The sequence below is a fragment of the Moschus berezovskii genome, chromosome 20, assembly GCF_049115385.1.
Source record: "Moschus berezovskii isolate FMDL1 chromosome 20, NW_MosBer_1.0, whole genome shotgun sequence".
Classification (NCBI taxonomy): Eukaryota; Metazoa; Chordata; class Mammalia; order Artiodactyla; family Moschidae; genus Moschus; species Moschus berezovskii.
Genome location: NC_142479.1, coordinates 16,843,406 through 16,866,441, shown reverse-complemented (window position 1 = coordinate 16,866,441; position 23,036 = coordinate 16,843,406). Strand labels below are relative to the sequence as shown.

The following is a 23,036-nucleotide window of genomic DNA, read 5'->3' as shown; positions in this document are numbered from 1 at the left end:
TTTTATTTTTAACGCTAATTGTTGGGGAATCACATTAGGGGTAAAGAATTTGCCTGCCAATGCAGGAGACATTAAGAGATGTGGGTTCGATCCCTCAATCGGGAAGATCCCCTGGAGGAGGGCATCGCACTTCACTCCAGTCACCTTGCCTGCAGAATCCCATGGACAGAGGAGCCTGCTGAATTACCGTCTAAAGGATCACAAAGAGTTGGACATGACTAAGGCAACTTAGCATACACTCACGCATGTTAAATTCATAAACTGATTGAAGAAGTATTTGTATCTACCTTTTTGATGTTGAATTTCCCTGTCAAAAAACTTGGTATACATTTCCTTTTGTTCAAGTCTTCTTTTGTGACCTTCTGCAGTGTTTTAAACTTATCTACATATGTGTGCTGCTAAGTCGCTTCAGTCATATCTGACTTGTTGTGACACTATGGACCTTAGGTAGCCTGCTGAGCTCCTCTGTCCAGGGGATTCTCCAGGCAAGAATACTGGAGTAGATGGCCATGCCCTCCTCCAGGGGATCTTCCCAACCCAAGAATCAACTCATATCTCTTACATCTCCTGCATTAGCGTGCGTGCATGCTAAGTCACTTCAGTTGTGTCCTACTCTCTGTGACCACATGGACTGTCCACCAGGCTCCTCTGTCCACGGGATTCTCCATGCAAGAATACTGGAATGAACCAGGGATTGAACCCATGTCTCTTATAAGTCTACTGCATTGACAGGCGGCTTCTTTACAACTAGTATCACCTGGGAAGTCGATTCTTCACCACTGTTGCCATCTGGGAAGCATATTTCTGATTTATTTAATTCTTAGTGATTTGGGGTATTCACTTAATGCCAAACATTAAGTTTTATTTGTTAAAAACCTAGTAAAACACCTATTATTTTAAAACACCTATTATTTTGTAAAGGTTAAAAACTGGTTTTGGAATGCCTAGAAAAGTACCTTTTAGAAAACAATTTATTTCACCCCAAATTCTACCACATGATTTAATGTCTTTATTTTATTTTTAACTTTTGGCTTCTCCTCATAGCTTGACCAGAAATTGAACCCTCACCCAGAGCAGTGAAAGAATGGAGTCCTAACCACTGGACAACTAGGAAATCCCCAAATGTCTTTTTGTTAACGTTACTAATAAACCAGTTGAAGGAATAACAGGCACAATTAATATGTTAGATTTTAGTTGAAAACTGTGTAACTGCAATATGTGGATTTATATCCAAGTGCACCTTATTTAGCACTTCAATACATGTACACATACAACTTATAGGCAACTAATTAATTAGAAGACTTGCATTGTTGTATGGCAGAAACCAATACAATATTGTAAAGGAATCATTCTCCAATTAAAAAAAAAAGAATATACTCAAAAAATAAAGTATAGCATGGTACTATAATTTAAAAAAAAAACACTTACTGATTTATCATTACAAAGACTAAAATAACACTTCTAGAATAGACTCATAGGAGCTTTATGAGCAAGAACCTAATTTCCCCACCTCGATAAATTTTTATACCTACTTCAAATTTCTTAACAAGCAATATTGCCAACAAACCCTAAAGTCTTTTAATTGTTCCCCTAAAGTGAAAAGATAACCAAAAGGAAAGAGACAAAGGACAAGATGTTGTAACAGTGGAGGAAAGATTTATTGGTTTAACACTGAATCCAAATCCAAACAGTCTCTTCCCTCTCCCCTCTTTTGCCTCCTACTTCATCACCATCATCTTCATTATTTTAAAAAGCACTTGAGAGGGCTTCCCTGGTGGTCCAATGGTTAAGAATCCACCTGCCAATGCAAAAGACACAGGTGTAATCCCTGGTCCAAGAAGATCTCATGTGCTGAGGGGCAACGGAACCTGTGCACCAGAACTACTGAAGCCCTTGCAACCTAGAGCCTGCACTAGGCAATAAGAGAAAGCACCACATCGAGAAGCCTGAACGCCTCAACTAGAGTAGCCCTCACTGGCCGTAACTACAGAAAGCCCACACACAACAATGAAGACCCAATGTAGCCATAAGTAAATAAACAAACAAAATAAAACCACAAAAATAAATAAATAAATAATTAAAAAGCACTTGAGAAAGGTACTTCGTCAGAAGCTACTGAGGTGATATACATTTAAATATTTTTGAAGACTCACCAGATTATTTCAGTCAAGTGACTGTTGATCTTTAGTCGATTATTGACTGTGAGAGTTTATGCTTATGTTTTTAGAGTCAGAGTAAAGAAAAAAAGGAGATGAAGGAGGCTTTTTCTTAGGAAAGAGCACTCACTGTTAGCCTTTCCAAGGGCATAAATTGTTCTTTCAGGTTCATAAACTACATTAAGTAAGCAGATTCCAGACAGGACATACAGAGCATTTCTTGATTTTATGTTCAACTAAGAAGACTGCAGAGTACATCATGAGAAACACTGGGCTGGAAGAAGCACAAGCTGGAATCAAGATTGCTGGGAGAAAAATCAATAACCTCAGATATGCAGATGACATCACCCTTATGGCAGAAAGTGAAGAGGAACTAAAAAGCCTCTTGATGAAAGTGAAAGAGGAGAGTGAAAAAGTTGGCTTAAAGCTCAACATTCAGAAAACTAAGATCATGGCATCTTGTCCCATCACTTCATGGGAAATAGATGGGGAAACAGTGGAAACAGTGTCAGACTTTATTTTGGGGGGCTCCAAAATCACTGCAGATGGTGATTGCAGCCATGAAATTAAAAGACGCTTGCTCCTTGGAAGGAAAGTTATGGCCAACCTAGATAGCATGTTAAAAAGCAGAGATATTACTTGCCAACAAAGGTCCATCTAGTCAAGGCTATCGTTTTTCCAGTGGTGATGTATGGATGTGAGGTGGACTGTGAAGAAAGCTGAGCACCGAAGAATTGATGCTTTTGAACTGTGGTGTTGGAGAAGACTCTTGAGGGTCCCTTAGACTGAAAGGAGATCCACCAATCCATCCTAAAGGAAATCAGTCCTGAATATTCATTGCAAGGACTGATGCTGAAGCTGAAACTCCAATCTTTTGGCCACCTGATGCGAAGAGCTGAAGACCCTGATGAAGGCAGGAGGAAAAGGGGACGACAGAGGATGAGATTGTTGGATGGCATCACTGACTCAATGGACATGAGTGTGATTAAACTCTGAGAGTTGGTGATGGACAGGGAGGCCTGGCACGCTGCAGTCCATGGGATCGCAAAGAGTTTGATACAACTGAGAGACTGAACTGAACTGAATGAAGCCCATCAGCAATGAAACTCATTTGTCTTGGAGTTGCAAGGATAGTAACATGCAAGCCACAGCCCAAACCAGTGGGAAACGACAGATAATTGCTTCAAAGAAGCAGTCCTAGGCTTCTTGAAAGGAGATCATTAGACCAACAGCTCACTGCTCACACAAGTTTCCTGAGACTGACTGCCCTCTGCTTGGTAAGCAGTGCAATCGTATGTACCCCTTGTGCTAAATGCTTATGACAGTATGCCTAACATGCCAAGGTCTCTGCTTTTATGGCATATACATGTTTCATTGGGAGATAATAAAAATGGAAACAACAAGAGCTAGTTTCAGATACTGAAAAGTAACAGATCATATGTGACTAGACAGAGGAGAGTTAATTTAAATTCCAGCTAAGATCCACATAATAGGTGAGCCAGGAGAAAAGTAGGGACCCAGTGTTCCAGGGGGAGAACAAGTATCAACGCAGCAAAAAGTCTGGAGTGTTTACAGAACAAAAAGAGTGTGGCGGTATCATGGTGGACGGGGAGAGAAAAATGAAGTCAGAGAAGCAGGTAGGGTCTTAGAATCTTAGGGGTCATTGTAAGGAATATGAATTTTTGCTTGATCTTATTTCATACAATCTGACTATTCTCAGAAGACCTGCATTTGCTTTTTGCCTTATCTGTTATGTTTAACTTCTGCTCACTCTAGGTAGGCTGACTGAACCCTAGCCTGAATTATGTTAAAATGTCAGTCAGGCCATCTGAGATATAATCAATCTGGGGGAAGGGGACAGTACAAAATGAAAATGTAAAGCTCCTTGTTAAAAAAAAAATATTAACAATTTCAAGATAGTGACAGCGGAGCATTAAACTAAGTACGCGGTCCAACTAAGTAAGGGGCCCGTTTAAGAGCAAGGCCCTGTGTGATTGACTGCACAGCTCACAAACCCACGAGGCTGGTACTGATCTTGAAAAACATTACTCGAAAAAAAAAATTCCTTTTACTGATAAATGACTTCTGTTTTCATTTCACCTTAACTGTCAATCATATAAACTTATCAAGACCTTTTAAATGGAGTAGCCTTTCAAACATGTTATTTAAAGGAAGCTGCCAGGTAATTAGAAACTTGGATATTAAGACTTACTGAAAGAGATGGGAATCCCAGACCACCTGACCTGCCTCTTGAGAAACCTGTATGCAGGTCAGGAAGCAACAGTTAGAACTGGACATGGAACAACAGACTGGTTCCAAATAGGAAAAGGTGTACGTCAAGGTTGTATATTGTCACCTTGCTTATTTAACTTACATGCAGAGTACATCATGAGGAACGCTGGGCTGGAAGAAGCACAAGCTGGAATCAAGATTGCTGGGAGAAATATCAATAACCTCAGATATGCAGATGACACTACCCTTATGGCAGAGAGTGAGGAGGAACTCAAAAGCCTCTTGATGAAAGTGAAAGAGGAGAGTGAAAAGGTTGGTTTGAAGCTCAACATTCAGAAAACAAAGATCATGGCATCTGGTCCCATCACTTCATGGGAAATAGATGGAAAAACAGTGGAAACAGTGTCAGACTTTGTTTTTTTGGGCTCCAAAATCACTGCAGATGCTGATTGCAGCCATGAAATTAAAAGACGGTTGCTCCTTGGAAGGAAAGTTATGACCAACCTTGATAGTATATTAAAAAGCAGAGACATTACTTTGCCAACCAAGGTCCGTCTAGTCAAGGCAATGGTTTTTCCCGTGGTCATGTATGGATGTGAGAGTTGGACTGTGAAGAAGGCTGATCGCCGAAGAATCGATGCTTTTGAACTGTGGTGTTGGAGAAGACTCTTGAGAGTCCCTTATACTGCAAGGAGATCCAACCAGTCCATTCTAAAGGAGATCAATCCTGGATGTTCATTGGAGGGACTGATGCTAAAGCTGAAACTCCAATACTTTGGCCACCTCATGCGACGAGTTGACTCACTGGAAAAGACTCTGATGCTGGGAAAGGTTGGGGGCGGGAGGAGAAGGGGACGACGGAGAATGAGATGGCTGGATGGCATCACCGACTCTGTGGACATGAGTTTGAGTGTACTCCGGGAGTTGGTGATGGACAGGGAGGCCTGGCGTTCTGTGATTCATGGGGTCGCGGAGAGTCGGACACGACTGAGCGACTGAACTGAACTGAACTGAAAGAACTTCATGCCACTATTGCGCACTAAGTGTAAAACATAATAAACACAGTAAACATACTAAACACATAGTAAAAATACTAAAAAATGTAATTACAAACCAATTTTTAAAAACAACACATCTTTATAATCTTTGCATCTTCAGAAAGCCTAAAAAACCAGATAAGAAAACATTGTGACTATCAAACCATTTTTTTTCCATTTTTCCTTCTTTTCCTACCTTCACCTATTTCACTCAACCGTCACCCCATCCCCAATGGTTTGTATGAAAAATAACCTACTATTTTACCTTCTATGTAAAATTGGACATGATCATAGGTAACTAGAAAGGGTTCATAAGATTCAATTATTTATTGCTAAAAAATGATATTACAAATTAAAGGTGCCAAGTCTGAGATGTCAGTCCAGTCCCTGATGTTTTAAGTTTGAAATAAACATATCTATCTGCAGGAAAGGGCTGCACTAGCCTTGCCTGAGGTGTCCCCATTTCATTAATGGTAGAAGCCATTACTTAGCATTAGTTATCATAATGATTTATGCCACATCACAAGCATATTCAGGTTCATTAAGAACTGCAGTCAACACTGTTCTTCTGCTATCAAGATTATTGTACCTTGGAAAAGAGTTATTTCATTTGCAACTAATTATAAACAAAAATCCAAATCAAAGACATTATTATTGACAAATTTATGCTGCTACCTGTTGATACATTGAAGGGTTGCCTGGAAAAACAGAATGGTCAAAGGGAATGCTTTGTTGCTTTCAGTGACATTAACATTTGCATGGGATTTGAGTCTATGCTGTAAGGAATTTAAAATATGACACGTTTCAACCTAAAAAAGATGACAATCTAGTGTAAGAACTAAGGTAGTTACAGATTAAAACAAAAAAAACTGGCAAACATTCTCATAACAAGAATAAATTTTCAGAATAAAAGAATCTTGAAATTTTTGTGCCAAAGTAGAAGAGTCAGAAGATAACTTTTTAACTTTTTTGTTTTTTGGTTTGTAATTTCCTGGCCCTGTGACCACAAGTTAATCCATTACTCTTTCAAGGTGACCATCATCACTTACTGCAAGCCTCCTAACTGTTGTATTTTCTTTTTTGCTCCCTTCCCCTTAGTCCACTCTCCATTCCAAAACCAGTATCTTTTAAAAAATGTGAATCAGATTTCACTTGTAAGCTTCATATTATTTTTAGAATAAAATACAAACCCTTGATACTTCAGTTAAAAATAAATTAAAAAAAATATAAACCTTGGACATGACTAAAAAGGCTCTATTATCTGGCCCTGTATACCTGCTCTGACCCATTTCTTTTCACTTTTCTTCCTGCTCACAATGCTAGGAACACACTGGCCTCCTTTTTGTTTTTCAATGGTAAGTAGCTCTTTCTTGCCTACCCGCCTTTACATGACTTAGAATTGTCATTGGTAGGTTGCTCCTTATCATCACCCAGGACTAGGCTCAAACAGACCTTTCTTTGGTGCCCCTCCTCTTGACTTTCAATCACACTGTACGGATTGTTATCTGAAATTCTTGTGTATCTGTTACTTGCCTTTCTCCTGAGTCCCTTCAGTAAAAGGACACATTCTATAACGGATCTTCTTTGACTTTCTCTGTGCTGTAGCCCCAGTAGGTAGAACAGTCTGGCCCACAATAGTACAATAAATAAAATGTTGAATAATTTGAAGTCACTTAACTTCTCAGGATTTCAGTTTTCTCATCCACAAAATAGGGATAATTATAACTACTCTGGACATTAGCAATAAAGCCTAATGTTTACTAAATGTTTACACTGTGAAAATCAATTCACATGCATATCTTCATATATACTGTTACAATTTTTATTTTACAAGTAAGGCCGCTAAGTTTTAGAGGTAAAATAACTGGCCAACGACACAAGTGAGGACCCGGGTTTGAATCTAGACCTGTGTAACCTCGGAATCTGATCTCTTATAGTTCCTTGCAAGATGCTTCCTTTCATTACGGCAAAATCGGCTATGCCGTCCGCCCCAGTTTGGTCTGTAGGACAACTGAAAAAAGCTGTTACATCCCCCGTGCGTTTATTTTTCAATATAAGCAGTCCATTCCCTGCAGCCCCTCCTTAAATGATCCTCACATCCCGGTCACCATCCTCTCAAAAACCAGTCTGACGACGTCTCTCCCGCCCCAGAACTGGTTAATTTTCACTGGGCAAGCGGTTAAGGGACACGAGATCAACAGAAGCCGATTCCCAGGAGATGAGAAAATAAAGGTGTGCGAGGGTCCACGCGGGCTGCGGTTGACACAGGAAGGCTTCCCGGGAGAGGTAATCCTTGAGCCCAAAGCCAGGACACTGATAGCGGACCGGCCACCAAGGGCCCGCGCGGGACACGGCCGCGGGCGGCCGCCAGGGCGAGACAAAGCCTGCTGGGGGCTGGAAATTTCAGGGACACAAGCCATGTGATGATGGAGTGCACGCGGAGGAGCGCGACGCGTTTTCCTGAAAGTAAGTTAAAACAAATACTGGAGGGAAGCAAAGTGGGAGGAACAGTTATTAACAAAAACGCGAACTTACCCGGCCACCCGGCCTCCGTAGCCCGACCGCAAAAGCGGCTACCTGAGGAGAACCGTAGCCTAGGCAGCGGCGGGCTCAACCCAGAGCTCGCGAGACCGAGGAGGGCTCGCGAGATCCGGCCCCCTGCAGCTGACAGGCGGACGCGCTTTCCGGGCGTCATGGGAGGGCTGTGGCGTCCTGCATGGAGACACGCCGTTTTCTGCGTGTGGCCTTGGCGCCACCTTGGGCGCCCAACACGGGCTGCCGAGAGGTCAGAGCCATGTCTCAGGCCGAGGAGCAGCGGGCCGGCGGGTACTGAGCAGGGGCTGAGGCGGCTCGGGACATGGAGGCGCCCGAGCCCGGCGGAGCAGCCGGCTCGGCGGCCGAAGAGCACGAACCCCTACACGCGCTCGCAGGAGGAGGACTGGCGGCGGCGGAACAAGACGGTGCTCACCTACGTGGCCGCGGCGGCGGTGGGCATGCTGGGCGCGTCCTACGCCGCCGTGCCCCTCTACCGGCTCTACTGCCAGGTAGGGCTGGCGCGGCCCGCCGGGCGGCCCTTCTGGAGGGGCGTAGGGCCCGGGCGGCTCCATAGACCGCGAGGCTCCGAGGCCGGGTGGGAGGACGGTCCGAAATTACCTCCCAGAGGAAAACGGGCCTTGAAGTTCATCAAGCAAGCTAGTGACAGAGCTGCCGGTCCAACTCGAGCTCTTGTGTTCTTGCCCGTACCCCACTGCCGAACGACATTCCCTACTCTCAGAGCTACCACCCGAAACCTGCACTCCTGTATTCAGCAGTCTCCTGCCGCTCACTCGCCTGCCTGCTTTTAAAATGTAATTTATGTTCATACATTCCCTCTGTGAAACATACAGGTTCTGTGCGAAGGTTAACTCTGGAAACGGGAGTTTGCTTGCTACTTCTGCTTAAACTGGGAGTAGCTTTTTATCTGTACAAACTACTGTGATTTAGGACTTTGTATAATGAGTGAGCTCAGGGAGTTGGTGATGGACAGGGAGGCCTGGCGTGCTGTGATTCATGGGGTCGCAAAGAGTCGGACACGACTGAGCGACTGAACTGAATAGATGATTTAGGACTTCGAGGCTTTTCCCCTTTGTTAATATGTAACTGTAATGTACTTCCTCCGGGCTCCCTTTTAGATCAGAAGCTCTAGTGCAGTGGTTTTCAAAGTGCAGACCCTCCCAGCAGCAGCAGCATCATTACCTGAGAGGGGAACTTGAGTACAGATGTTGGCTCAAACTCCAGAACTGTGTAATCAGGAACTCTGGGGGCAGGGCCCATCTGTGTGTGTTTAGTAAGTTCCCTAGCAGATTTTGATGCAGACTAACGTTTGAGAACCGCAGGCACAGGGCTACTCCATCCGTTACATATGCGTGTTTCGCTAAGTTCTTATACAGTTCTGTGCTGCTCTGGGCATTAGGTCACCTATGGAGCTTCTTAAACGTGTCAGGGCTTCCCCACCCGAGAGATTCTGATTAGGAGACCTGGGTAAGGTCCAGGAATTTCTGTTTTAAAACTGTGCCATGAATGAGAGCTACACTTTGGGTTCATTCAGTTCGGTTCAGTTCAGTTCAGTCGCTCAGTCGTGTCCGACTCTCCGCGATCCCATGAATCACGGCCTCCCTGTCCATCACCAACTCCCGGAGTTCACTCAAACTCATGTCCACAGAGTCGGTGATGCCATCCAGCCATCTCATTCTCTGTCGTCCCCTTCTCCCGCCCCCAACCTTTCCCAGCATCAGAGTTCATTCACTGAGTGAGTAATAGCGGGTCCCCAAACTTTGTTGTACATCGGTATCACCAATAATAATGAAACTGGAATCTAAAGGACTTTTTAGTCTCATATATCAGCATTTATATGGGAAGGGGCAGTGGCTTGATTGCTGGAGGATGAGTGTAGAATATGAGTTAATGTTCATCACAAGCTAGCCTGGACCAAGCATGAATCCCCAAACTACCATTGATGAAGTCATAAACAGAACTGAATCCAAAACATCTAGTGTAGATCTCCCCAAACCACGGGGCATGGACAGGGGGAGGTGGGTGGGTGATTTTATTTTCCAGGGAATATTTAACAATATCTGAAGACATTTTAGTTGCCACAACCTGGGAGGTGAAGGGGGAGGGTGCTGCCTAGTGGGTAGAGGTTAAGGGATGCTGTTAAACATCCAGCATTGCAGAGAACAGACCCAACTCCCACCCCACCAAAAAAAAAAAACAAACAGAATTATCCTATCCAAAATGTCATTAGTGCCAGGATTGAGAAACCCTGCCCCAAACTGAAATGAATGACAAATTTGATTCACATGGGTGAAAGTGCAGGGCAGTAAAGTAAAAATCTATCGTGGTTTGAAATCCTAAACTTAAATCCCAGTTGGATGTTCAGTCATGACATTTCCAAAAGAACATCTCTTTTAATTTTTGGAATCACAGAACTTTAGAGCCAAAAATAAGGGATTATGTAAACCACTTCATACACCAAGCTCATTTTATGAATATAGAAAGTGTAGCCCAAAGAAAGTAAAATTTAGTTTTTGGAGCTACTTAGAGACAGAACTAGACTGGCGCACAGGACATTTTCTTTTCAGGGCCTTTTTCTATTCTTGTTTAATTTTGCAAATCATCACACCTACTAATTTGAAGACTGTATTCAAAGACTATCAGAAAGAAGACATTTAAGTGACTCAGGTTCTTCAGAAATAAGTTACATCTTAAAACGTAGCCTTCTTGAACAGAAGAATAGGCTTGCCCTCTGATTAAACAAGGGTAAATAAAGGCTTGCCCTCTGATGTGTCTTGTAGGGTTATAATGTAGTTTCATAATGCATGGCAGTTTAGTGAAGCTGGTTGACTTAACAAGCTAAGGTAGTAGTACTGTATTTTGCTGGGAGTCTTCCATAGCCTCAAATTTGGCATTTTTTTTTCAGTATAGTAACAGATTAATTATCCGGAGACCAGAATTCTGGCAACCTCAAGCATCAGAAGAATGATGACCCTGGAAGTAAGGATTTTTTTAAGCATCTCTGATAAGGAAATAAGTAACAGCAGTGAAGTTAGGCAAGAAGTGTGAGATACAGATTATCCTGATGCCTTATGATTAGTCCATTGATTGGCCAAAGAGATCAGGTTCTCTGATTAACTGAAGATACCTATGTAAAAGCTGTACAGTACCAAAAAATACAGAAAACATTCACAGAAACATTTTACCAACATGGCAAAATACTTAACGATGCTTGAGGAAAGCAGCCTATAGAAGTGAATTTACAAACTAATCTGTACACTAAAAGTTATGATACAGAAAAGGACCAGATAAGAATGTGGAAAATGGAATTAGTTTTATTGAAATGACAGCATTGTGGGTATATTTTATTTCTATTCATAAGTTGTTATGAAATACTAGCAATAAGGAGAAAGATATTTAATGAAAAGTTCAGCTAAAAATTCAGAGCTCTGTTATCAGCGGAGAGTCCATTCTCTTTCAGATGATTCATTTTTGATCATTTTTATAAGCAGGTGATAACAGAAAAATATGACTTTAACATACATAGACCCTTGACACCCAAAAAGTGGTCAAATCACTAGCACGTTCATAGGAAATGGTCAGTGATAGTATGTAAACCTTGCTGCTACTGGATTATTGTTTTTAAAATTTCGTTTCATCCAGTAAATAGGTCATCAGAACTTAAAACTACTATACTTTTGTTTAGCATATTATGCCTTGTTATCTTTTCCTAGACTACTGGACTTGGAGGATCAGCAGTAGCAGGTCATGCATCAGACCAGATTGAAAACATGGTGCCTGTTAAGGATCGCATCATTAAAATCACCTTTAATGCAGATGTGCATGCAAGTCTCCAGTGGAACTTTAGACCTCAGCAAACAGAAATATATGTAAGTACTTAAAGCAATGTTTGAAAGATTGCTTTATCCAATTTAAAGATTGATTCTTTCATCACTTACTGTTTCACAATGTAGGAAACACTCATCTAAATTTCAAAATCCTGACAGATTCCATTACTGTGATTCTTTTATTCCCACAGATTACTTTTTGACAGTGCATTACACCTAATGAAACAAAATATTCTTTTAAGTTACACGGCATCTTAGTAAAAGTCTTTGGAGCAGTGGAAAATGTCCTATTTTTATTAGAATCATATTAAGAGTTCACTAAAAAGTTCTCTGGTCACCAGTCTTGAGAGTAGGAACAGCTGTCCTGGTGTATCAGACAGTAAAAAAATATGTCTGCAATGCAGGAGACCTGGGCTTGATCTCTGGGTCGGGAAGATCCCCTAAATAAGGGAATGGCTACCCCCTCCAGTATTCTTTCTTGCCTGGAGAATCCCATGAACAGAGGAGCCTGGCGGGCTACAGTCATTGGGGTTTCAAAGAGTCAGACACAACTGAGTGACTAACACTTAAACTTATTTACCCCAGGTAGAGATGATATAGGAAACTGTTGAAAAACATTGATTACACTGGAAAGTAGTTTACTGATTTACATCAAAATATCCCTATCTCTTAAAATTAAGGATTTTTGAAGTAATCATGCTAAAAAGTTATTTTCTAGCTCAGAAAGACTATGCAACTTAAAAGTTGCATAGAGGATCTTGCCTAGAGGATTTAACTGAAATTACCTCATGAATTGAGGAATAGCCAGAAAAGTTTAATTGTAACTCTCATTGGAAAACTCTATAAATGTTAGTGCTTTCCCAGGTTAGTAATCCTGACTGAATCTCTTCAGTGATTGAGAGTGTTAAAGATTGTGGTTCTGAGTATTAATTCCAGTCACATAGTAGTATACAAGGTATTAGTGGCTAATCTGGTACATGTGACAGAGCATCCTTTGGACAGTAGTCAGTGTCCAAATACTTTAAAGCTTGAGATTTATTTTATCCATTATTTTCTCTCAAGAGAAAAGTGTTAGTGCTTTTTGGCTAAATAAAATTTCTATTTAGTCAGTTTTACTTTGGTTTTAAATATAATTTACTCTGGTTGTAAATAAGTTTAAGGTTGGTAACGTTCCAGAAAAACATATTTCTGCTTCATTGACTATGCCAAAGCTTTTGACTGTGTGGATCACAATAAACTGTGGAACATTCTGAAAGAGATGGGAATCCCAGACCACCTGACCTGCCTCTTGAGAAACCTGTATGCAGGTCAGGAAGCAACAGTTAGAACTGGACATGGAACAACAGACTGGTTCCAAATAGGAAAAGGAGTAAGTCAAGGTTGTATATCATCACCCTGCTTATTTAACTTCTATGCAGAGTACATCATGAGGAACGCTGGGCTGGAAGAAGCACAAGCTGGAATCAAGATTGCTGGGAGAAATATCAATCACCTCAGATATGCAGATGACACCACCCTTATGGCAGAAAGTGAAGAGGAACTCAAAAGCCTCTTGATGAAAGTGAAAGAGGAGAGTGAAAAGGTTGGCTTGAAGCTCAACATTCAGAAAACAAAGATCATGGCATCTGGTCCCATCACTTCATGGGAAATGGATGGGGAAACCATGGAAGCAGTGTCAGACTTTATTTTTCTGGGCTCCAAAATCGCTGCGGATGCTGATTGCAGCCATGAAATTAAAAGACGCTTACTCCTTGGAAGGAAAGTTATGACCAACCTAGATAGCATATTAAAAAGCAGAGACATTACTTTGCCTACCAGGGTCCGTCTAGTCAAGGCTATAGTTTTTCCCGTGGTCATGTATGGATGTGAGAGTTGGACTGTGAAGAAAGCTGATCTCCGAAGAATTGATGCTTTTGAACTGTGGTGCTGGAGAAGACTCTTGAGAGTCCCTTGGACTGCAAGGAGATCCAACCAGTCCATTCTAGAGATCAATCCTGGGTGTTCATAGGAAGGACTGATGCTAAAACTGAAACTCCAATACTTTGGCCACCTCATACGACGAGTTGACTTACTGGAAAAGACTGATGCTGGGAGGGATTGGGGGCGGGAGGAGAAGGGGACGACAGAGAATGAGATGGCTGCATGGCATCACCAACTCGATGGACATGAGTTTGAGTGAACTCCGGGAGTTGGTGTTGGACAGGGAGGCCTGGCGTGCTGTGATTCATGGGGTCGCAGAGAGTCGGACACGACTGAGCGACTGAACTGAACTGAACTGAACGTTCTCTAAAAAGTGAAGTGAAAGTCGCTCAGTCATGTCCAACTCTTTGCAACCCCGTGGACTGTATGTAGCCTGCCACGCTGCTCTGTCCATGGAATTCTCCAAGCAAGAATACTAAAGTGGGTAGCCATTTCTTTCTCTAGGGGATCTTTCCAACCCACAGATCGAATCCAGGTCTCCTGCATTGCAGGCGGATTCTTTACTGTCTGAGTCACCAGAGAAGGGAAGCCTTTTTCTAAACAGAATCTTTAGTCAGTTTATATAATATTCAGGGATAAGTGTTAAGAAGTTAGACTTGGCTGTTCTTGGACACATTTTAAATAACTTCATCCGCAGATTATCACTTGAAGACTTCAGACATACAAGAGAACAATCTGTAATGTATGTGTAATAGAGCAATGGTTTTCCACTGACATGCAAGTAACATTTGAAGATCAAATGTTCTTGGGTAGCATTCACAGTTTATTTTGCTGACTCTTAAAATTAGATTAGGTATTATGGTCTGAAATGAAAAGAATAACTAAGTTAGTGCGGAATGCAGATTTGTAAGATTTAAAGTGTTGATAACATGTATCTTCCTTAAAACAGGTAGTGCCCGGAGAGACAGCACTGGCGTTTTATAAAGCTAAGAATCCTACTGACAAACCAGTAATTGGGATTTCTACATACAATGTTGTACCGTTTGAAGCTGGACAGTACTTCAATAAAATACAGGTGTAACTAAATGCAAATGTTACAGAATGTGATAAAAGTACATGAGATTGTTTGGTACTAAATTTACCGCAGTGTTTTTTTTAAAAGATACAAGTTTTTGAAAGTTCATTTTAATCAAACTATTTTTTCATTGCTTATAATAATTATGCAGAGGTTGAGAGCCAAACTATATGGATATCAGTTTTTTTAAGATTAGAAGAATTTGCTGATTCTCGCTCTTTAAAAGCAAAACTCCATCAGAGATGAAAGATGCTGTTATCCTATCATAGAATTTAAAGATTATAATTAACAGTATGCTTATGAAAGCCAATAAATGAAGCATAGTTTCTATTCCAGGTAGCAGAATACTAATTAATGAATACTTTTCTATAACTTTTTAGTGCTTCTGCTTTGAAGAACAAAGGCTGAATCCACAAGAGGAAGTAGATATGCCAGTATTTTTCTACATTGATCCTGAATTTGCTGAAGATCCAAGAATGGTGAATGTTGATCTCATTACTCTTTCTTACACTTTTTTTGAAGCAAAGGAAGGGCATAAGTTGCCAGTCCCAGGCTATAATTCAAATCACCAACTAAGTCCTACTTCAAATTTGTGATTTTTAAAAAATCATGTACCTTGTCTTCTCAGAGAAGTAATTAATATGAAGCCTTCTGTTTTAAATGTTACATACTGATGGTTCTTTTCTTCCCAACTCATTTATCCTACTTAGAATGTATGATAGTTCAAAACCATATATGTTGGCAGAAACTTGATGATTCAGCTCCCCTTTTAGGTTATCAGCACTTCGTACTTGTAGCAATAAACTTTTATTATTATTTCTCAAATAGTTGGTTATTTTCATTACAAACAGTCACTATTTTAAAAGTTCAAAAGGAAAGAGTAATCATTGAGCCCTAACAGCTTACCCAAAGACTACATTTTGATTTCAAATCTGACTGTATTTTCCCTTTAAAATCTAGGTCTGTTTTACATTCAGAGTACTAAATAAGTACTTTGAAAGTCTGGTACCATGAAATTTAAATAAAATGCACTAAGTATATCTAGTAGGCTTCCAGCATTTCTTGTGATAATTCCAAGTCCCCAGATTTTAAATTGTAAGTGGGATTGTGAAGATATACTAACATCAGAAGTTCTTCTGGAAAAAAAAAAATTCTTGAACTGTTTTAATAGTAATTCATTTGTCATTATAATTTATGACAAAGGAAAGTACAAGTTATCCTGAATGTTTTCCAATAGACTTCCTTCCAAAAAGACAAAAACAATCATTTAGTGTTATAAAGAATTGTATTTAAAGGCAACCAATGTAGAATCCAGTGACCTCTTGAGGGTAAACCTGAATGAAATACAGTTGAACTACAGTCATCAAAGCTTTCACATTTATAATTCTAAATAAGAGTGTTATTTATAAAGAAGTGCAAATTGACTTTTACATTCAACTTTACTTAAATAAAGGCACTCAAGTATTCTTCCTGAATAATACAGGTTTTCCATGTCATGCTTTCACTTATTAACAATTATTTTGTACTGAAACAGTCTTCATCTACTCTTAGCCCATCTCTTGTGATGATTCCAAATGTAGGAAGGCCTGTGAAAACATAAGGTGCTACACTTAACCTGGTTGGCCTCAGTACCATGAATTTTTGTTCTGCCTAAGTTTTAAGGGAATATATGTTACAACCAAGTTCTTCTGCGATAAAGCTTAAGCTGCTGTCAGGAACCATATATGTTACTCTGGAACTGTGACTCTTCTGTTTAAATCTCATTAATGCAGAGGAAAAATGTTCCACTGTGGTTTTGATGTTTTGGAAGGTTTTAACTTCTGGGTCTCAAAGCTGGACAGGGTCCACCTTTTGGAAACTGGTACCCATAATGCTGCTAGTGAACTGGTCGTCCATCTCCACCTGGAATAAAAAGAAGAGTCAGTTATCTCCATCCTTCCCTCTCTTTCCCCAGTCCCTGGTAACTAGACGGCCACAGTCAAGGAGAGGAAAGGTGGGAATGTACTACTTCCATGAGGGAAGTGTGAAGCGAATAAATATGGTTAATAGGTTACTGGTGGCTGTGTGCATTTATTAGTAAATAAATGGAATGATTAGTAAAGCAATAGAATCCAGACCAACCTAGGATAACAATAAAGGGTTCTACCAGTCCCAGTCAGCAAGTATTAACTGTACATAGAAGACAAATCTGATTCTAGTGCTAAGAATTTTTTATTGATCAGCTGTTTTCGTTAGCATTAATATTTTTATACCATAAACCAGTTTCTGCATTCCCAAGATTTATAATTTTTAGCTAACATGGTCACAAAGAATCTATCTCATTGATCATTACAATTTGAGTGACATAGGAACTTGTGTAATACTTCACTCATCAAAGTGTCAGACTGAGATGGCCCTTACAAAACGTAAATAATAAATGTAGAAAGTGACAGGTACACTAAAATCATGTGCAGTGTAAGGTGTGTGAGTTGAAGTCTTTACCTCAACAGTCACTGTGACTGATCTCCTTTGTGGTGATAAACATCAATGTCTTCATAAATAGCTCTGAAACAAATAAGTCATCATGGTAAATTGATAATTATGGTTACAGATCAATTCCAATGTACTATTTTGGCTTTTAACTGCCATCATCTTAAAAATCTGGTGCCATTTTAGGTGTTGAGGCTATATCAATAAATAAAAACGAAGGTCTCTGCCCTGAAGCTTACATTATGAAAACTACTTTAGATCCTAATGCTGCTGTTCCCGTGCATCTTACAAATATGTATCTTATATAACTGTCTTAAAATTTAATGAGAAATGTGGCTCAAATTTGGACAGCTTGCTTTCTGCTTTAAAAAAAAAAAAAACCTAAAATTGTTCAGCTTTCCCTGGCTTAAACATTAGAAATTAATATTCTAGCTTATTTAACCACTGTCATCTTTGTACTTTGTATATAGTAGTTTTTCTGATATCGTCTTCATTTGTCTTAACATATGTCTATAGATAGAAAATATCTATACCTACAAATATGGCATTAATATACACAATATAGCAACACACGATTAAGAAAAAAAATCTCATAAAAATCAAAGCACTTTGAAGACATAATCGCTAACTTCAAGAAGTGCCAGCCTGGTCCAGAAATTTTAATGTTTCTGTTTTGTCTTTCATTTTCCACAGAAGTATTTCAACCTCCTTCATGCTACTCAAATCTCTGACGCCCCTCTTCTCAGTTGGAAAAACCTCATATCTTAATAAATTAAATGTCTTTACATGGAAACCTGATGTTCCCATCACCAAATCTTCAAGTCTGTTTTCATCTGCACCATCATCTACTTTTATGATCCTATCTATTGACCCCTGGCTGCTTAAACACTTCACTCAGTCTCCCTCCCTGAATCTTCCAACCTCTCATTCTCTACTAAATCTTATCCCTCAGGATTCACAGATGTTTCAGCATTTCCCATTTTATAAAATCATACAATCCTTTATCCCATGTCTACTTAATTGCTTCAGCCACACCACTTTCCCCAAATCCTTCGTGTTTAAGTTTCTTTGTAAGTTGCCTGTGCACTGTCTACTTCATCCCTTTTTAATGCACTGAGATTTGCCTCTGTCCCTGTCAACTGCTACTGAACCACTCATGATGCTCTGTTACTTAGTCCATTGTCTAGTGTTGAGTCCTTGTCTGTCTGCAGCGATGCTCATCGCAGTCGTGCACTCCCTTCTTTTTGTTTCCAAACTGCGATTTCCACTTCTGGTAATAGGTTCCGTGTTGTTCTCTTTGCTCCTGACTTCCATTTCTCTCCCCCTGGGCCTGCAACACTGATCCCAAACTTGTTACTACACTAAAAACTGTAGGTCTTAATTTGAATGTCACTTCTCAGGCTTTCTCTAAGCCCCAGTTAAATCAGTTCTTTCTATTATATATTGTCAAGTCAGTATCTTTCATACTATTAACACAAACTGCAAATACATGTTTGCCTGCTGATTTAGTTTCTGCCTCCTTATTACATATGCCCTCCGTTAGGTTCAACATGATAAATTAGGCACCAATCATTTTCCCTTGTACATAGTTAATTTTCAGGCATTTGTCAAATGAATCAATTGTGTATGTAGTACTATACTCTGTGTTCTGCTGGAGTAGAAATTCTTAACCTGGGGTTCATGGACAACCAGTGATGTGATAATCCCAGGACTTTCATGTAAGATTTTATGCTTTTCCTTAGGAAGAAATTCCCTGGATCTCATGGAACGTTTAAAGAGACCGAGACACCCTACAACCCAGAAAATAGTAACTATAGTGGTGGTGGTGGTTCTTCAGCCCTTAAGTCATGTCCGACCCTTTGTCACCCCATGGACTGCAGCGTGCCAGGCTTCCCTGTCCCCCAGTATCTCCCACAGTTTGCTCAAGTTCATATCCATTGAGTTGGTGATGCTATGTAACCATCTCATCCTCTCCTGCCGCCTTCTCCTGTCCTCAATCTTTCCCATCAGGGTCTTTTCCAGTGAGTCGGCTCTTTGCATCAGATGGCCAAAGTTTTGGAGCTTCAGCTTCAGCATCAGTCCTTCCAATGAATATTCAGGGTTGATTTCCTTTAGAATTGACTGGTTTGATCTCCTTGCAGTCCAAAGGACTCTCAAAAGTCTTCTCCGGCGCCACGATCTGAAAGCATCACGAGCTTTCAAAGTGGTAGGGAGTTCCAAAACTTCACCTCTCCAGCTTCTTGCTATTTCTTACCTTTAATATCTCCTGCACCACCATATCTGCTTACAACTATCTCATAATTAACTAGATTATAATAATCTGCTTCCTATTTGCTTGGAGAAACTGATAAAAAAAAACATGCATTCTTGAGACAGCATACCTAATTTAACCAGTTTCGAATTCCTTAAACCACTAACATATTCAGTGATACTTTATCAAGCAGAATGAAAGTTTCACAATCCTGTTAGGAAAAAATATTTAATGAACTCCTAAGCTTATCGTAATAAGCCTGGGACTGCATAGTGGCTGCCTGTTTAAGATGAGACAGATTCTGCAGGCCCGCTTCATTTACTTATAAATCATTCCAAAACATCACTGAGGGTGTGAACCAGGGGGTCAGGGTCAAAACCTCAAAGGCCTACACATGTCAGGCAGATCAGTGAAGGTATGTGGGGGGCCTGGTGAACTGAGACAGCACAGCCCCAAATTATTGCTAGCATGTAAAAATGCAGGCCTGGCATTGTCGTCATATCAAAAAGCATGCAGAGGTTCAGATAGTGAAATATCCCACCTTTTAACTTGGCAATTAATTTTTATGTGCATATTTAAAATTCACACAGGTCAAACAAAACACAGTTGCAGACGATACAGTCTACAGGCTACTAGTTTCTAAATGATCATTTCTATAAAAATGCTTTAATCATTTTAAACAATTTTGGAGGTAACTTTGTTAGTCAAAATATATTAAACCTAATGAGCCTGTGTGTGCATGCTCAGTTGTGTGTGATTCTGCGACCCCATGGACTGTAGCTCGCCAGGCACCTCTGTCCATGGAATTCTCCAGGCAAGAATACTGGAGTGGGTTGCCATTTCCTACTCCACTGATGAGGCTGCTGCTGCTACTGCTAAGTCGCTTCAGTCGTGTCTGACTCTGTGTGACCCCATAGACAGCAGCCCACCAGGCTCCCCTGTCACTGGGATTTTCCAGGCAAGAGTACTGAGCCCACCAGGCTCCCCTGTCACTGGGATTTTCCAGGCAAGAGTACTGGAGTGGGGTGCCATCGCCTTCTCCGACTAATAAGGCTACCATCCCATAAATATTTATATACACTTGACCAACATAAAATAAAAAAATAATATTGCATTAAGGATTCCAAGTTAAAAAGTAATTTTTACATTAATAAGCACACTGTTGCCATAGGTAGTGAAGATTAAAAATAAGTTCTTATGCAAGGTTTTTTCTGGCATTAGTCAAAGAACAACTAAAATATCCCATCAATGTGGTGCTTAACAGTCATCAATCAGTGAACAGTGCCCTTCTCGAGCTGGAGAGAATCTGACTTTCTCCCAAGGCATCTATAAGGAACACACTAATGCACATGATGGTTCTGCTTATTTCTCAGTGTGCAACCCCAGTGTTTTTATTTTTAAGTCACAAGGTCAGGAATGACAAGACCAACATTAAGAGCAACAACCACCACAAAATCTCATAAATCACTTTTATATAAGGTCATTGATTTCTGCTAAGGCCTAAACAAAGTTAAATGGATAACCAAACCCTGTGAGCTCTGCTACCAAAGGGAACCAAGACAAAAAAATAATCACTTTGTAAATGACTTACTCTGTGGTGACAGCAGGAGCTAAGGGATCAAACTCCATTACTTCACAGTAATTGGGTGGCTGGAGATCATTCTTTGTCATCGCTGTAGGCAACAAAAAGAAACACACATTGTACTTTTCGAGGAGATACACACAGTTAATACTCTCTCTGACTTTGACTTTAAACAGAAGACCCTAACAAAAGCTTGACAACCAGAAACAAGCACACTGGTGTCCCAGTGCTGCTGCCCAGTGCAGCAAGTCTACAGACGCCCAGATTTGGACTAAAGGTTCATTTACCTCAGCACTCAGAACACAGTATTCAGTGCAACACAAGTATTTCCACAGTCTCCTCACATCAGTCACGGGGCTTCCCTTGTGGCTCAGCAGTCAAGAATCCACTTGCCAATGCAGGAGATGTGCCTGGATCGGAAAGATCCCCTGGAGAAGGGCATGGCAACCCACTCCAATATTCTTGCCTGGGAAATCCCCTGGACAGAGGAACCCGACGGGCTACAGTCCATGGTGAAGTAGAGCCGGACGTGACTTAGTGACAAATGACCACAACAACAGTTGGTCATAATGAAATCTGCCTTAAATTTACCTCATGTAGCTTAAAAGTGCAAATGCACTCTAATTTTTTCTCTCTGCATATCTGTTTTTAGTCACCAATAAATCTCTAGCAGACCCATCTATTCTTGTAAGTGTCCCTATTTGGTGCAGATGATAAGGTCTTAAGTACCTGGGTGACTGCTGGGCAGAGGCGGCAGTCTCTGGTTCAGTGGTGTTGCTGGAGTGGTCTGTAGGCTGACCGGCTGCAGTAACATGGAATTTGAATGTTCCAGAAACTGAAGAGAGCAGAGCACACATTCAAGTAAACACTCTAAGCTCTTGTGGTTTTGATCCCTAGCCTTCCAAGTGGCACTATCCCAAGAACCACAATTCTCAATCAGGTAAGAATTACTAATGATTAGCTATTATTTTAGTTTTTAAGGTAATATTCCCTTACAAAACCTACTGCTTTTCTGTCTGGTTTCATGCCCCCTGCACCTTAATTCCCATATAAAATGTAAACAAATACATTGCTTAAAAAAACAAATCAGGTATGTATGGCTCAGTCCAGAGTCTCCTGTCCCACACCAAATATAAAACCTTGGCCTCAAAGAGGCAAAACCATTAAGTACAAAAAAGTGTTATCTGTCAGACCTGGTCAAGAGAATGCCTCACCACTGCGGACATGGAACAGAGCCCTGACTGATGGGGGTCCTGCAATTATCTGAGGGGACACGGGTCATATGCTCTGAAGCAGACAGAGCCAGTGCAGCTGAAGCAGAGTAAGCCAAGGGAGGGGGCCGGATGTACAGCCGGAGAGGCAATGGGAGAGGTCAGAGCAGCTTCTCAGGCTTTTATCGAGTAAAGTGGAGTCAGAAAACCACAAGTGGCTTTAGAGCAAATGAGTAACATAAAGTTTATTTTTAAAAAAGATTGCTCTGGTTTCTGTTTGGAGAACAGATTGTATGATGGGGTGGGGGTGGGTGGAGAGGGAGGCGGAGGCTGGAACAACAGCCCTGTGGGAGGCCACTGCGGTGCCTATCTGATGTAGCTTGCACTGGGACATAAAGGGGAGGTGGGAGGAAGTGGCTGGATAACAGACATATTTTGAAGGCAGAGGTAAAATGGTAGAGGTAAAGCACAGTTTCCCAAGGTTTTTGACCTGAGCAACAGAAACAGTGGTCCTTTACAGAATGGGGAAGACGGCGGAGGAGCAAATCGGCAGCTGAGGCTGAAAGAAAGCAAGGGGAGATGTGAAGTGGAAGGTGGGAATGTGAGTTCTGCACGTGGGGAAGGGGTATGGACTGGAAACAAGCTGCAAGTGCTCAGAGTCTGAGTGGTATTTCATGACACGAGACCAAAAGACCAGAGAGGAAAGAATGTGGGCAGAGAAAT

At 40.9% G+C, this 23,036-nt stretch overlaps 3 protein-coding genes across 9 annotated transcripts in view; 1 reads left to right on the top strand and 2 right to left on the bottom strand.

The window, feature by feature from the left end:
- STXBP4 (syntaxin binding protein 4) overlaps positions 1-8,051 on the bottom strand; it is a 235,261-nt gene extending 227,210 nt beyond the window's left edge. For all 4 annotated transcript variants that reach the window (XM_055398981.2, XM_055398982.2, XM_055398984.2 and 1 more), the window contains exon 1: positions 7,961-8,051. The gene's annotated coding sequence lies outside the window, so the exon portion shown is untranslated. The remainder of the gene's footprint in view (positions 1-7,960) is intronic.
- A 27-nt stretch (positions 8,052-8,078) lies between these two features.
- COX11 (cytochrome c oxidase copper chaperone COX11) lies at positions 8,079-15,625 on the top strand. 2 transcript variants are annotated; one of them, XM_055398987.2, is made up of 4 exons: positions 8,083-8,469; positions 11,692-11,847; positions 14,675-14,800; positions 15,181-15,625. In XM_055398987.2, exons 1-4 carry the CDS (start codon positions 8,119-8,121, stop codon positions 15,394-15,396), a joined length of 849 nt encoding a protein of 282 aa, XP_055254962.1. In that variant the 5' UTR covers positions 8,083-8,118; the 3' UTR covers positions 15,397-15,625. The 2 variants fall into 2 exon arrangements, with proteins under 2 accessions (XP_088684721.1, XP_055254962.1); XM_088828595.1 differs by lacking the exon at positions 14,675-14,800 and having other exon boundaries at positions 8,079-8,469.
- Positions 15,626-15,765: 140 nt separating this feature from the next.
- Positions 15,766-23,036, bottom strand: part of TOM1L1 (target of myb1 like 1 membrane trafficking protein) — a 63,019-nt gene continuing 55,748 nt past the window's right edge. For all 3 annotated transcript variants that reach the window (XM_055398985.2, XM_088828594.1, XM_055398986.2), the window contains 4 exons: positions 21,832-21,937; positions 21,112-21,193; positions 17,282-17,344; positions 15,766-16,702 (listed from right to left, as the gene is read on the bottom strand). In XM_055398985.2, coding sequence (XP_055254960.1) covers positions 17,290-17,344; positions 21,112-21,193; positions 21,832-21,937 — 243 coding nt within the window. In that variant the 3' untranslated portion in view covers positions 15,766-16,702; positions 17,282-17,289. The remainder of the gene's footprint in view (positions 16,703-17,281; positions 17,345-21,111; positions 21,194-21,831; positions 21,938-23,036) is intronic.

Excerpts from the sequence above, each read along its gene's own strand:
- COX11 (XM_055398987.2), top strand. The coding sequence starts at position 8,119 with ATGGGAGGGCTGTGGCGTCCTGCATGGAGACACGCCGTTTTCTGCGTG. Across the intron at positions 8,470-11,691 it reads TCTACCGGCTCTACTGCCAG|ACTACTGGACTTGGAGGATC; the intron begins GTAGGGCTGGCG and ends ATCTTTTCCTAG. Across the intron at positions 11,848-14,674 it reads CTCAGCAAACAGAAATATAT|GTAGTGCCCGGAGAGACAGC; the intron begins GTAAGTACTTAA and ends TCCTTAAAACAG.